The 17,028-nt window shown below is 35.3% G+C and overlaps 1 protein-coding gene across 7 annotated transcripts in view; it reads right to left on the reverse strand.

Annotated features, from left to right (window-relative positions):
* The window catches only part of LOC135224544 (mechanosensory protein 2-like), a 745,504-nt gene that overhangs the window by 557,919 nt on the left and 170,557 nt on the right, over window positions 1-17,028 (reverse strand). Inside the window, exon 1 of one of the 7 annotated variants that reach the window (XM_064263636.1) lies at window positions 3,244-3,319. The exons of the other annotated variants lie outside the window; for them this stretch is intronic. Within the exon in view, the coding sequence (XP_064119706.1) occupies window positions 3,244-3,304 (61 nt within the window). The 5' untranslated portion in view covers window positions 3,305-3,319. Of the gene's footprint in view, window positions 1-3,243; window positions 3,320-17,028 lie in introns of those variants that run through there. 7 annotated transcript variants of the gene reach the window in all.

The following is a 17,028-nucleotide window of genomic DNA, read 5'->3' on the forward strand; positions in this document are numbered from 1 at the left end:
AAAATATAATATATATATATTATATATAATATATATATATATATTATATATATATACACACACATACAGGACACACACCCACACACACATATATATATATATCATATAGATATATATAAAATATATAATTCTATATTATATATCTATATGTAATATATAATATATATTTTATATATATATAGCCCACACACACACAGGCATCCATGGCTTGCGACAGGTTCGGCTTACGACGTTCCGAGGTTACAACGCTTTTCAATTATATTTATCAGAAATTATTTCCAGGTTTACGACACATGTTTCCCTAACTCTCGGTAGGTGTTGCTACACTCAGTGTAGCATTAGAAAACCATTGAATTTAGTAGTGTTGCTAGTGGCATCTCAGAATGCAGTTAAAATTTACAATGTATATAATATGTATGTATGTATGTGTGTGTGTATATTATATATATATATATATATATATATATATATATATACACACACACACACACACACACACACACATATATATATATATATATATATATATATATATATATATATATATATATATATATATATAGACTGCATTTTGGCAAGCAACCATAAAAGAGGACATAAAAGAGGTCTTTACTATCATTTAATGCTGCCTACAACTGACGTACACAAAAAGGCATACTGCGAAGAATGGGAGTCATAAACCCACAAAAACTATAATCAACGAGTAGTGTGAATATCTGGTAAATTAGGACGGAGCAATATTGATGAGGAACAAATGATTAACACATGCTTAAAAGTTCATACACATCATCTTTAGTACTTTGAAGTCAACCTTTGTATTAATGGGTAATAAGTTAGTGAAGAATAGTCCCTGCCAAAAAGAGGCCTAGGTCTCTTACACGCTTTTCTTGGCTGTGATTACCTCCAGTGACGTTCTTGAGTCCCATAACAAAATTCATAAAACGTAGACTTAACTCTCACCTCTTAACTTAACATGTAATAAAATGTTACAAACTCGTCAACTTGATCTAAATTCGTCGGTAAATTTCATTTTGACGAGGTATATTAGCATGCAAGTCAAAGGTGACGTTTTGCATATCTGTAACCTTAAAGCCTCTATCTTTAAAATCATCTCCAGATCGGGATATCTCTACCAAGATGTGAGGTGTAAAAATTCTGATTTTTAAGTCTAATAACAAAGGAGGAATATCATTGTCACATCTCCTTAGAGAAATTACTCATGAAATAAGCATTAAAAATAGCAATGAAGACCAACAGAATATTCACTGGCTTTGCTGTTTGTTCCACTTCAGCAACTGTGCAACATTTTTCTGCAAAAGAGTAAGCGCCCCCCCCCCCTCTCCGTTGAATGAATATTCTGCAACATTAAACCTTAAATTTTCATTCAAAAACATAAGGGAGAAATTTATTTTTGTAAAAGAACACTCATTCAAGTACGATGACAATTCATATACAGCAAAACATTCCGAATCAATGAATCAAAAATGAGAGAGAGAGAGAGAGAGAGAGAGAGAGAGAGAGAGAGAGAGAGAGAGAGAGAAGGAGAGAGGATTTGAGAGAGAGAGAGAGAGTTTCATTTCGATGAATATAGAAATCTTAATAAAGGTTCGCTGAAGGCTAAAGTTATCTACAAAGTCTTTTACAACAAATTCCAATATCGCCACAAATGGAGTAGGGATTCGCTGCCGATTATTATTCTCTCCTGTTCCCAACACTCCAACTTCCCAAGTAATATCCTCCTCAACCTAAAATATGAGATATTCCTTTAATACTCCTCTAATTTTGATATAATGGAAGTGACCGCTGAACAACATAGAGGTTTCTCTCCAACACGTCATTCCATCTAGAAATCATACAATAAAAACAATTTCTTCGCTACATCATACATGCATTTATACCTTCAAAGTATAACAGAGCCTCTTCAATAAGAATACAAATCGTTAAGAGAGAGAGAGAGAGAGAGAGAGAGAGAGAGAGAGAGAGAGAGAGAGAGAGAGAGCCAACTCAAGCAGCTAAAAGCGCGTAAGTGGGTAAGCATTTTTCTTATAATTAAAAAATACGACGGAAGATGTGAGAGGTAAGAAAACAGGGAGGGGGAAAGAAAATAAAAAATAGCGATAGGAAATGCATTCCTATACTTGATGAAAGAAATTACTTTATAAGAATGTTTTAAAACTTGGCATAAGTAGGTTTCAAAACCTGGCATTACTTCACACACTATTAATTGGTTTATGAACATACAGAGATACCCAAAATTAAGACAACGTCAGTTAGACGAAGTCATGTACAATGGAAAATTTGAACAACACCCAAGTTTACTTATTATAATTAAAGCGATAAAAATCGTCAACATATCAATATTATTTCTTTCTGAGAGAGAAAAGACAGTGTGTGTGTGTATGTATGTGTGTGTGTGCGCGCGCGCGCTCGATGACGAAAAATATTTTTAAAATATTTTGAACGAAACAGTAAAAAAGTCGGCAATGAACGAACATTGCTGCAGAGCCTGTACAGTAAGAACACGGGTAAGAAGAAGAAGAAGAAAAAAAAAATAAAACGGGTAAACAAGGAAAAAGAAACTACTCCTACCCTTCCACACTACAAGCCCGGGAAAAGAAGTAAATATAAATATTCCGAATGAAAAAGTGTATACATCAACTCCTGGTAACAAAAGCGGGGAGTTTTTATGCACTGCTACGCTTTGACAAAGAAATATTATTCTCCTCTTCCCCTGAGTTACGGTGCACGAACACTAATATTTTAATGTGAGTTCCCAAATCTCTTTCCTAGTTCTTTCCTCTCTACAGCTTCCTTATCTTCCTTTCCTGTCGGAATATCACTCATTCTCATTTATCTTTGCTGAAACCTCTATGTATGTATGTAATGTATGAGAGAGAGAGAGAGAGAGAGAGAGAGAGAGAGAGAGAGAGAGAGAGAGAGAGAGAGAATGATCTGGTTTTGCCCTCTTTACTCAAGCCCCGTGGCTTTTCATCAATACTTAATTCTAACGAACATTTTCCAAGAACGTATTACATAGGCGGCTATGCACAAAACATAATTATGTCATAAAAATAAATAAATATACGATATAAATCACCATCGTTTTTTTCTATTTCTTTCTCTTTTTTAAGTCGATGAAACTGACTATGATCATTTTGGACCATCGCTCAGTATGTCACATGCACCACCTCCACTGAAATTACGTAATCCAGACTTGAAAATCGATGGGAATCACAGACTTACATTCAGAACGGGTCGATTCACTGTAAATATTTCTAGTCAAAATGCATTTCTCCAAAATCATATTGGCCGTTAACACGATGTCCAAAGATGCTTGAGTCGAGAGCCAAGGATATATCAGTCACTTACTAAACCTGCAGGCGTTTACTGTTCACAAACGATTCGGCCCACTGCATTTGACAGCTGACATTTATGACTTGAAGTAGAACTTTGCATGACTCTCTTATGTCGTTCTCAATTTCGCGCAAAACGAGGCAGGAAAGGCAAGATCAGTTCAAAGTCACGTACGTCGTGACATATCTTTTCATGAACTTTTTCACTCTTCTCGCCAAAAAAATAAAGGAAATGTACCTGTATTTATTTCAGATTTTTCCTGTTTATTCCTCCACTAAATAAGATACTCGTTTGTACTGATGTCCCGGAGATTTCATGATTTAACGAATGTCTTAAACTTGAACTATTAGCAGAATATGATGATCGATGTCCGAAGATGGGACTGTATAATGACGGAATCACAGCATGCGATCTCTTCTCTTCTTGAGCACAATTGGCGAGCGGCTTCATTTCAGTCCTTAAAAATAACGAAGGCCGGTAGCACTTGCAAGCATAATGCTCCCCCTTCAGACAAGGATATATGAGAGAGAGAGAGAGAGAGAGAGAGAGAGAGAGAGAGAGAGAGAGAGAGAGGGTGGGGGGGAACTCCACTTCACAAAACAGAGGATAGAACCAGGGTCGAATGCCCATGAGAGAAGTAGATAACCGTGTTATTGTCTCTCGAAAGAGCTCCAAAATGGGGCATAAGAAGGAAGAGGGGCCACGAGGGAGGGTGTCATTAACACAACGGTTTGTCCTGCAAGCGTCGGCCGTTATACCTCATTTGCCGTCTCTTTAAGGCACTGAATGGAAGCAGCTTATCCAGGCACGAGGACCAGAGGAGACGACTAAAGGAGGAGGAAGCGACGTAATGGAGAAAGACAACTCCACCCCAGCCCCCCTTTCTTCTTTCCCTAACGCTAAACTCCTTCAAAACCTCCTAAGTAGCTTGGCGACATTCTTACAAAACGGTATTTTAGTTCACAATTTATTAGGTTAGCCTTGTTTATCGATGGATACCGTAATGGGCTGAATAACTTAGATATGGAAACGCGAGAACTACAATACACGCACGTAGTACATACAAACATCAAATAATGATTTCTACATAGAGTAGAGTTCACTATCTTTCTGACCTCTAGCAATCAAACTAATGCTAAATGCGGCGATTCGGCAGCCGCAGGCAGCGGTAAGCTAACGCTCAAGGTGCGAGAAGCTGAGGGGCGTTCACGGACACTGGTTGCAGGCAGAAGCTTGCTAGTCTGCCAGCCTGCAAGCTGTATGGCAACGCAATGTAATGGCATCTCCTTTCAGAATGACTGGGAGATATCTGTGCTTAATAATGACGTTTTTCACTACTCGACAACAAAGTTAAGCTACTAAATCGTATTAAGCTATTCACCTGTAATTTTCCTATAATCTATCTCTTATTTTTTTAGATGCCAGTAATATTTATATGTTAAGAAATTAATTTCTTACACCTTTACACGGAATTATTGAAAATTGTTTTCACTATACTTGGAAATTTGATCACCATTCTTGATCAAGTCTCATCATAAGACTAATAATAATAAACCATCAGGCTAAATAATAATTTCAAATATGCGTCTTGTTAACAATGTCTGCTTTAGCCCCTCATATTAAAACACCGGTACTATTGTTTTATTTATTGTATAAAAAGTAGAGCAAAGATTTGCGTGAATGTGTTTTATGTATACAAAATGTTTCCTAGGCATATTACATTCAAATCTTAGAAATACTTGAAAAGAGACAACTTGCCTTATTAACTCTCCCCAATAAGTACACTACTATACTCTGTTTTTTTTTCCATCTGTCCATCCGCCTATGGTGGTCGCGAATGGTAACACTGCATCCCGGGCTTTAAATAGTTACGCTATGTGTAAGTTTTAGGTAAATAAAAGGATATCTTGGTGTACATTTACAACTGAAAAGTGTTTTAATAATTTACTGTATGCGAATTACACCGTTAATATTCGAGATAGGATATTGTTATTATTGTTGAATGTAAGCTGAATGTAACTATCTAATGCCCTGGACGCAGTTTTACCACAGGCTGGCGGACAGACGGAAAAAAACCGAGTATAGGTATTTTTGTATTCGGCATAGACCTACAGCTTACTGTGTTCAAGTCCCAACAAGAAATATCCTGAACGCCACTTTTGTTACCTATTAATGCCAAGTGATTACCAGTATCAGATCCTGTCATAATTTGTGAGAAGAACGAATTCCAAACAGTGTTTGCTCTGTGAACTTCAGAGATAAAGTTATGGCATTCATCTCTTCACATGCTCAGGGAGCAACTGACATGGGGTACAAAGTCTACAAATAGGCACAGCCGACCCTGTGCTGACACAAGCCAGTGAAATTATCTAGACCAGTGGTTCCCAAACTGGGATCCGCGGATCCCTAGCGGTCGAGGAGAAGGCCCTAGGGGGTCCACGACACAATGAAAAAATAAAAAAAATATTTTAACCCCACAAAAAATATATATGCAATAAAAATATACATCGCTGATTCTCTATCATCCTAGTGTCGGTGCTATCGATACTTCGGTGTTCAGGCAGCTAGCGAGCACATCTTTATTACATTATTATTTATATAATGAGCTTAATTTCCAATTTCATATATTTCTTTCTACTTACTTTGCGCAGGAATAAACAAATATTAAACATACTACATTGTACTGGCTATCCTGGTATAGTAATGATAACATTTGATTAACTGGGGACCTCGGCTGGGATTCGTCATATCTGGCGGTCCTTGGTATGGTCAAGTCTGGGAACCGCTGATTTAGACGATTTCATGTATTACACGCTTTCCCTTTAATATCTTATATATATATATATATATATATATATATATATATATATATATATATAGATATAGATATTATAATGTTACTATAGTAGATTCACATCAACCGTGTATTTGATGTCTAGGCCAGTCCCTTACGACCCTCCTGATTGGCTATTGATAAGCCAATCTCAGGGCTGGAAACTCTCAGTCTCTCTCGAGAGTTCACATAGGCAAGATGTATGTTCCACCTCTCCTGAGGGATACTTTTGAAAGACGTAGCCCTCAGGAGAGGTGGAACATAGATCCTACCTATGTGAACTCTCGAGAGAGACTGAGAGTTTCCAGCCCTGTGATTGGCTTATCAACAGTCAATCAGAAGCGTCATAAGAGACTGGCCTAGAAATCAAATGCACGGTTGATGTGAATCTACTATAGTGTTAAGACGTGATGGTTTAGATTCCAGGTTACTTAATTTACAAAGTACAAGCTTTCAAAGACGTACAGTATTCATCTCATACTATAATTATTGTGCACCTTTGGTATCAGCTACAATCAGGTATTCATGTATGTGCACCACTCAACCTCTGCTGTTTTCTATTTCTAATCCCTGGGTTGATCTCCCATTGATCTAGGATTTTAAGAAGAGCATAAACAGTAAGACTGACAGCAAAGGGGTAATTCGGAACGAGGGATTAAGCACGTGGCCACAGAGGTCAAGAAGACGGGAGGGAGGGTCCGGAGATCAACGGGGAGGCCAACCCAAAGGGGGGGAGTTAGAACACAGCAGATTTTGTGTGGGGCACTTGCATTTATACCTGCGTGTAGCTGATTCCTCATGACCGCACTGGTACCTGAAGAAGACTATCAATTTTGAAAGCAGGTACTATGTAAATTAAAGGATCTGGAATCTAAGCCATCCCTTCTTCTTGAGGCATAAATCGAATAATATAATGCACGCACGCGCACACACACACACATATTATATATATATATATATATATATATATATATATATATATATATATATATATATATATCATATTATATGTATCTATATATATATATATTGATTATTATTATATATCTATACATATATATATATATATATATATATATATATATATCATATATATATATATTATTATTATATATATATATATATATATATATATATATATATATATATAGAGAGAGAGAGAGAGAGAGAGAGAGAGAGAGAGAGAGAGAGAGAGAGAGAGAGTAAAGTTGTGTGGCTAGTTTGTGAGAGGTGTGTACACACACACACACATATATAATAATAATAATAATAATAATAATAATAATAATAATAATAATAAGATAATAATAATAATAATAAAATACTCCTGCAAAAGTGTTTGTTTGTCCTGGGTGGGACAGGGTAGGTAGGGGAGACAGCAGCACGGACTTCCACTGCAAGTAGCGCGCAGCACTAACAAACTCATTATATATATATATATATATATATATATATATATTATATATATATATATATATATATATATATATATATATACAGACTGGTGAAAATTTTCTGTGACAACAAAATATCACCTACAAAAAGGAGCCCATAAAAACGCTAAAATTTAGAAAGTAAGTAATATAGTTCAGAGACTGGTTTCTCTCTCTTCAGGTAGGTAATGAATTATTAAAGTTACAGAAAAGGTGGTATTTATACCAAGAGATCCATTCACAGTTAGCACATTTTACTAAGCCACCCCAGCTGATAATTCCTCTTTAATCTTCTTATGTGTTGGTTGAAGGAAGATTTTATCTATGATGTCTGAATCCCAGGCACCCTTTGAGATGTTCATTACTTGTATTTGTTTAATCAACGCCGACTCTATCATCTGGCTTTTTACCGACATTTGCTGCTATAAATTATACATGACAAATTCCAGTTTATTCTGAGGTTATGGTTATTTATATGGTTAGAAATAGCTGAGCTCTGTCGCCCATACTCCTGACCGTTTACGCTGTATTAATCTCTGGGGAAGTGATTTTCCTATAAAACCGATGTAAGATTGGTCACAGTCCAGGCATTGGATTTCGTTTACTCCTCTGTCTTTGGGGATTGTCTTTTGTTGGACATTAATCAGGGATTTGATGAGAGAGAGAGAGAGAGAGAGAGAGAGAGAGAGAGAGAGAGAGAGAGAGAGAGCTATGTATACTATCTAATCTAAACTTTAGCGCCATTTGTCTGCAAGCTTCAGTCCAAGATAATGTATGTATGCAAATGCCGCACTAAATCTTTAAACAAATGTTAAAGTAATAATCATGCTTTGTGAAATGGCTACGCAAAGAATTCAAAGGTTATATACGTTTGTAAATAAAAAAATAAAAACTAGCTGATTCTAGTAGTTATTAAGAGAAGCAAATCACAGTAGGATCTTCAAGGTTTGGAGATGGGATTACAAAAGGAAATGTACAAAGGTATTTTTCATTTTAATATTATTTAGGGAAATTTCTATATAAATAAAAAAAATTGCACCCTCTTTTATTTTGGCATAGCTCAGCTGTACGAGGCATCCATTTGTTTAACCAGCATTTTATACTAAAATGCTCGCCTGAAACTGCATAACAATATAAATCTGAATAGAGGAAGAACTAAATCTGAAGTCGATGACGACTTTGAGTATGGACTATTTATCTAATAGGGAACGATTATAAATAATTTTTGAATACTAAAAGAAAATGCATTTAATCCTATAAATCATGACCATTGTATTGTCCAAAAGAACTAGACACAAGCCACTCTAATCTGCGCTGAGTCCATTTTTATCTTTGACCGTGACGCCGGCTTTTAAATCATAACATGATTCTTGATTTAATTTTTCTTTTTGAAAAAGAGAAAAACAGCATTTGTTACAACACATCAAAGGTTTGAATATTAAATAAAAAGAAAAGGCTCACAACCAGAATGGAATGCCCTAACCAACAAAACAGATTCGAAATGTCATGTATACTCAGCGGCGAACGCAAGGTAAACTTACTTTCGGAAACAGACAAGAAATCATTTTCAGACATTAGTCTCGACCGACTCTGCTTTAGTAACCTATCGAGACATGAAACCCAATCCAACCGCTGTTTGTCCACAAACATAATCAATTATCATCCCACCAAAGCAAAATAAACACGGTTATATGCATATAAAATGACGTACATGTCAGTGAAATTTCAAAGAACATATTCCCACACAAGTCAACTAAGTCAAAACAAATACACACCTGCTCTCTCTCTCTCTCTCTCTCTCTCTCTCTCTCTCTCTCTCTCTCTCTCTCTCTCTCTCTCTTACACATACTTTCATACTTCCTGAATTACATACATACATTCGCGATATTTTATATATATATATATATATATATATATATATATATATATAATATATATATATATATATATGTGTGTGTGTGTGTGTGTATACATATATATATATATATATATATATATATATATATATATATATATATATATATAATATATATAATTACATGAGAACGAGACAGACAGACGAATTAATGAAAACAACAACAGGTAGAATCAATAAAACCAGGTGCAGACCGGGGGATAAAAACAAAAGCCCAGTGGAAACAATGTTATTCACCAGGAAAAAGTATTAACAGTGCGGTATTATGGTCAGTGTCCATTATTTCATACATGTTGCTCGTCCTGCAATTAAAACGGGGGTCTGGGAGATCCATCCCCCCTTGACACTCTTCCCCAGCGCACAACCCAACCCCCTTCCGACACACAAGAAAAAAAATATTGCTATGTTTTCCTTGTTAACCGCTGTATGTTACTCATTACAAGAAGCACGGAAGTCATTTAGATGAGCCGAAGAACGCACTGCTTCTGCACTATAGGGAAACGCAAAAATTGAAGCGCTGACAAGTGAAGATGTGGTTTTGTTAATAGATCAAGTATAAGCGACGGCCACGTTGGTTCTCTCGCTGTTTTGAGTGTTGAAGCTGCAGTTTCAAAAGAATCGTTACCAGACTGATCTAAACATCACTATAGGAACAGGAATGATGTTAGACACGATATTATAAGACACAAATCTAATTTACTAGCTTATATAAACTTGAGCCATAATTGAAGGACTATTCGGATCATGTCAAGATTAGCGAACCCACTATTTTTCTAGACAATATTAACCGCTTTCATTTATATGTATGTATGTATATATATATATATATATATATATATATATATATATATATATATATATATATATATACATAACAGCTTGATTATTCTGTAACATTTTAATTACAGATTTCTTTCTCAAGAAATGTAGATTTGAAGCTACACTGTTTTATTCCACCTCAAAATTTATTGATAATTTTGCAAATATCGATAAATTATAAAATCATCCACCGCATAAAATAAATGAACGTTATAACGACTGTGATGTACGGACGTGAATGGAAATTAAAAGTCTAAGGATTTCTCCCATCAAGGTAAACTTACAAACACCATTATTTCTTTTTCTTTTGCGCTGCCTGCATCAATTTACTTATACTACACATCGCTTTGCAAAATTCGTTCACGTCACTTAAATTTGCTACTAAATTTAGATGGAATTCTAAAAAAATACTACGACATTTCTTGCATTACGAACAAGAAACGAATTGCTGACATTAGGTGTATTGGTTTAGTGTACCTGGAATACAGGGCCGTGATTATCCATTTTCTTCAATTCGCGGGAGATTTTAATGGGTTACTGATGTTTTCCAAAAAAAACCTGAAATGTCTAATTATTTCTATATTACTTGCCTGGAAATTTGAAAGGAGGCCCCATTATCTTAACGCTTCCACACGCTATCAATGTTAGTGTTCTTTAAAATGTGTAAATATGTCTATGACTAACCTGGATATCGTGTCAAATTCGATGTACGATGGATATCTTTGAAATCCTTATAAATAATTACTGCTGGATAGTACCAAATACTGTGCACTGTGATATATATATCTATGTATATATGCGTGCAATAATTTACGAGCAATATCTACGTGTGTACAAATGAATACACACACACACACACACACACACACACACACACACCACACACATATATATATATATATATATATATATATATATATATATATATATATATATATATATATAGAGAGAGAGAGAGAGAGAGAGAGAGAGAGAGAGAGAGAGAGAGAGAGAGAGAGAGAGAGACTTAAAATCACATAAAATTCAATCATTTTTATAGGAAAAATTTTCAACTATATTGGTAAGAGTTCCCTCACATCATCGCCGATAGGTCTGATAAACAAAAAATGCAATAAATCTTCGAAAGAATTATTTTTGTCCTTATCGAGTCAACCTATTTGGAATCTGTGTATCTTTGCGTACTCTCATCGGTATTTGAGAGTTCCAACCTACCTTGTCATCGCCTGCATCTGTATGTCTAACACTTTTGTTAAGATACCGCATTTAAGTTGTCTTTTTTTCTTTCTTTGGTGGTAGAGAACCTTATTGAAAACTGGATCTCTCTTACTTCCACATGGGCCATTGTAATAGGTAAAAAGAACAGCTACTGTAAAAACAAATCCACATGCTACTGCAACAGACATTGCACGAAAACCTAAATAGAGAACAAACTCGATAATTTTTCAGATCAAATTACTACAAATGTCACGTGTTGCGTTTAGTAACAAATCCAACCTAACTGCTGACTGAAGAGGAAATTCATAACGAGGACTGAGGGTGAGGGCTGAGAAAGTTGATCGATTCCAAGGAGAGGATCTTAAAGCTTTACATGGAGACATCCCGTGAGTGCGGGAATTCGATCTGTTATCACAGCAAAGGAAGATTCGACATAACGCAGTTGGCACCTGCATTCATTTGGGGGATAATGAAGAAAATACACCTGTAGAGCAAGGATCAAAGGCTCAATTTCCTCGGAATGCGGAGGGGTAAAAATGCTACTTGCCTCTGGTTCTATACAAACAAGTAAATGTCAGGGCCTCCGAATGCTGTTTAAAATGTGCTAACTTCAGTAAATAATTCTGTTATTGAGCTACTTTCAGCAAGCTCTATTATGTCCGTGCTTGGTTCACAGGAACAGAATAATAGCACCATTGCTTAGATCAAGTAAAAAGGCGTCTTCATTTCAAAGGAATGAGGACAAACCACTTGTTTGCGAGCTATTCACCCTATGCCGTATGATATTGTAGGCTCCGCTTCGTATCAACAACATTTATTTCATAACAGGAATTTGGGTATGTTTCTTTCAGCCATTTCCGTTGCTGACTCTTCAAAGCATTTGAACAGTTTTATTTGTGAGTTTGCTTTATTATTATTATTCGGCGATGAGCTTCGCTAAAGATATATAGAGGGCAACAACACGAGACGTATCCTCATCAATATTTCTTCGATTAAAAGAAAATTTTTCAACGTAAAATGTTTGCTGTGATGAAAAATTGGATTCGTGATCCAAAATTATATCTATCTATTTAGCTACCTACTATACACACACAAAATATATGTGTGTATGTATATGTGTGTGTGTATATATATATATTATATATATATATATATATATATATATATATATATATATATATATATATATATATATATATATATATATATATACGTATATATATAGAACGGAATGAGAGAGAAATTATTTGTGCAGCTCAACATATATTTAACTTGAAAACTTAAAAATTTTTACTTTTGCTTTGATAAATATAATATTGAAGATAATGGGACTCATACTGTTGCAATAAATTTTTTTCAGAGGAGTTAATCACTTGAAATATAATCAAGCAAACACACAGATTTGCTATGTTATGCTATTAGAATTGCAATTAATACAGTAGCATTACCTTAGGGTGTCTACCCCGCAGTCTTTTCTCTGAAGTCACTTATCGAACCACATACCCATTTACAGCTCAGGGGTTCTTAGAATGTAGATAATTAAATATGCCAGAATAATAAAAAATGCTGGAATGTCTAGGCAATTTATTATTTTCTTTTTTACATTTTATACGTTTTCAGTCACAATAGGAGCGAGGAGACATTTTCTAAAGCTGATGCAGAATATTGAGGATTTTAGTAAAAAGGTTCCTGTAGCTGAAATTAGTCGTTTAAGTAAAAAAAAAACAATGGAAATTTGATAAAGCTGCTGCTCTGAAAGAAAACCACATTCAATTTTACGAAACTGCACCACTGTCTGTCTCGATTTTCAATTTGTTAATTGCTTTTAAGTCATAAATCCATTATTAACTTGTTACTGAATGCTTTGATTATACACTTCTCAAGAGAAAAATGAAGGCATGTGTTCTCAGTTCGAATCATAGACCCATTCCTATTGCAATAGACACATACAAAATATTTGAATAGTTAACATTATTTAGTTGGTTAGATTTTTTGGATTTGCCTAAGAATGACCATTCACCTGAGCTTTGCATCTGGGCTTTTCGAAAACAAATGGTTCAATTGCTCTGTGGATATCGAAAGTGCGTTTGAAGAGTTTGTTACCGCCGTACGTATAAGTAGATTAAAACCTCCGAGTCTTTTAATCTTACCACTTGAATTCCGGCACAGTATTAGCTGAACATTTATTTGAGGGGTGAATTAGATAGCTAGCTCTCTTAACAAATGTAATGGCATTCTCCAGAATTCTACTTTAGGCTCCTATCTTTTTAATGTGCATGTAGGCTATATGAGCATGAGGCTTAAGAATTGTGACGCTGAATGTCAAGTTAATAATTTGGAATAACATATTTTCTCTCATGTAGAGCATTTAGTATCGTTGGCCATTCCACAACAACACCAAATTATGATTGATTGGCACCATTTTGCTAGATATATAACATTCAGTGTACAACGCCCGTATCACCATGTATACTTCAAATAAACATCAAACATAACAAGAGCCAGGAATACATTTGGATAGTAACAAACTTGAGCGTTTTCTATACTGAATACTTTTATTGTTTTGAAAAAGATGAAAGTACTTAGTGCTCGGGACGCGACTTTCATCAAGAATTAAACATTTTCTGATCCTATGGTATGACACACTTTTTAAAACTATTGATATTGTCTATATTAGACTGAATTGTGTTGTGCTTTTAAGAAAGATACTTTAACGAGGTTTCAAATAATAAATGACAATAATATAGGGAGGACAAGGGGGAGAGTACCATCTACGAGGTTCTATGTAGATGACATTGATATATTGGGTAATAGGGGAAGGCTCAGGTGGTACCAATGTTTTAATTTTTTCAAGTACTACCGAAATGTTTGTCACCCATGACGTCATTTCACTAACTAAGCTACTGGAGAACAGAGTATCTCAAATTTACTTAATATTAATTTTTTTATATCTGTATTGTACACAATTATTTTCGAAATGTAAAAACTTACTTATTTTATCATTTATGACGTCAGCTCAAAAGTTTTATAAATCTCATATAGTCTTTTGTTACTGTAATGGAGAATTGTAAGGTTTCGAAACCATGGTAGACAGTACGAAAGTATTATGGCGCTATGACTCTACCCCTAAGCTACTGCAACGGAGTGTGGGGGCAATTCTTCGGTAGTAATCCTTGTCATTCCATAACAAGGGACGAGGTTAATACTTGAGAAAGTGACCATTTATAGCCTTAAGGAAAGGTCTCAACCAAGAGTATCAGGACACCAATACATTACCAAGATATGTGACAACTGATACGACAAAATGGAGTCAACACCGTCATACTAATAGGAAGCTACAAGAGCAACATGAGCAAATATACAGGGTGACCATAAAGTCTATTTACAATTTTTAAAATATATTACAATAGCCACTGATAAGATTATCCAAGTTAGATTTGATCTATGTACTCAGCAGTTATCAAAGTTTTTAATCACACTGCATTTGTGTACTTCAGGTACCCTGTTGATGAAAAGGGTACTGTTAAAAGAATCCTTAGAAAATAGCTACTCCTCAAGAAAAGGATTATTGAAACAAAATCGGATGCGCAGTCTCCGCAAAACTACAGAAGTATGGAAGAAATCCATACTCACGTCCGTCAAGTCTTGCAAGGCACAAGGCATTTATGGAGACAGGGCAGTGTTTGGTAAAGAGGGAAGTGTATGACCAAGAAAATCTGAGGAAAACATCCATCGTGTAAGACAAACCTTTGAAAGTTCTCCTACAAAGCCCATCCTTATTGCTGCTAGATGTTTACAGCTACCACGTTCAACAATGCACAAAGTCCTACACAAGAACAAACGATTGTACGCTTACAAAGCGTAACTCATACAGGCACACGAGCCAAATGATAAACCAAGACGAAAAGAGTTTGCTGTTAACATGCTGGAACGTATTTCTAAGGATGAAACGTTCTTCAACCGAGTTTGTTTTAATAGTGAGGCAACCTTTCATTTCAGGGAAATTGAACGCACACAATGTGAGAATCTGCGGATCAGGACATCCCGATGTGGCTAGGGAACTTCACCGAGTGTGTCCAATCAGTTACTGCAGATGTTTACCTTGACCTTTTAACTGAAGACGCGGCACCACACCTAGATGACCTTCAACCAACCACCATTTTCCAGCAAGATGGTGCACCACCACACTGGGGACTGCATGTTCATGGGTTTCTTAATCAGACATTTCCAGACCGGGGGATTGGAAGAGATGCCCCAATTCCTTGGCCTGTTCGTTCAACAGATATCACTCCCCTGGACTTCTTTCTATGGGGTTATTTTAAAGATATAAAAAAATGGGACATCACTGACATAAAGCAAAAGATCACTGATACCATTGTTGAGGCTATGCTACAGCGAACACTCCAAGAGATCGAGTACCCTCTTGATGCGTTTCGTGCAACTAATTGTACCCATAAAGAGTTGTATTGATAAATAAGGCAAAAAATCTCAATAACTACTCCTCATTTTGCAATAATTTCCATACATTTATCTGTTTATTTGCTTTAATAGTATTTTTTTTTAATTGTAGAGACTATAGACACCTTGTACATCAAATATCACTCTTATCATTATAAACAGCATCTTTGGAGGAACAAGGCCATGCGTTAGGAATGATAAGCTCCATTCTATTCTGTGATATGGCAACTCATCGTGCAATCTGTGTAAAGACATTATGGTGATTTAGACGTGTTTTATTATGAGACAATGAGAACAGAAATACAGGAAAACGTCTATGAAAATCAAGGTCAGACCCGAGTTTTTGCTTAATGTAGCCTTATATTAGGAATTTTCTGTTTTCAAATGATATACTTGATAAGTAACTCTCCTCGCAAGAAATTTGCTTAATAAAAAACCTGTGCTAAAATATTTTCCTTTTCTTTTTTCATATACTTAACATCCTTTCAAAAAGTAATTCATAACCTCTTGACCAGCACCTTAGGTAAATGCTACTGTACCCATTTATTATCTGCAATAGTACTGTAATATCAATAAACGTCCATTACTTTTTAAATAACAATTACTTGTATAAATTAAAAGCCCTGCTCAATTGACACACTATTCTTTATCTGCTTCATCTGCTTCGCTAATTTTGCTTCTTGGATAGTTCTCTATCTTCGACTTTTGACAACTAAACTGCGTCATCTGAAAACGGCCTAACTTTCATTTTACATTTTTCTCTTTATATTTTTATCTACCACTCTATATAAATATTTTCCTTATTTCATTACCAAATCATCTATACAGACTTTTTCAACCACTAAAATGCTGCAAACGTGCATATACATACATACATGAAAATCAGGAAGCCAAAACAACGAAGCCTTAAATCAGATCTGCCGTTCGCATTTCGAAGTCCCATAAGCATAAAAAAAAAAAAAAAAAAAAAAAAAAAGCGAGGCCCATTGTGAGCGTTTACG

The sequence above is a fragment of the Macrobrachium nipponense genome, chromosome 12 (genome assembly GCF_015104395.2).
Source record: "Macrobrachium nipponense isolate FS-2020 chromosome 12, ASM1510439v2, whole genome shotgun sequence".
Classification (NCBI taxonomy): Eukaryota; Metazoa; Arthropoda; class Malacostraca; order Decapoda; family Palaemonidae; genus Macrobrachium; species Macrobrachium nipponense.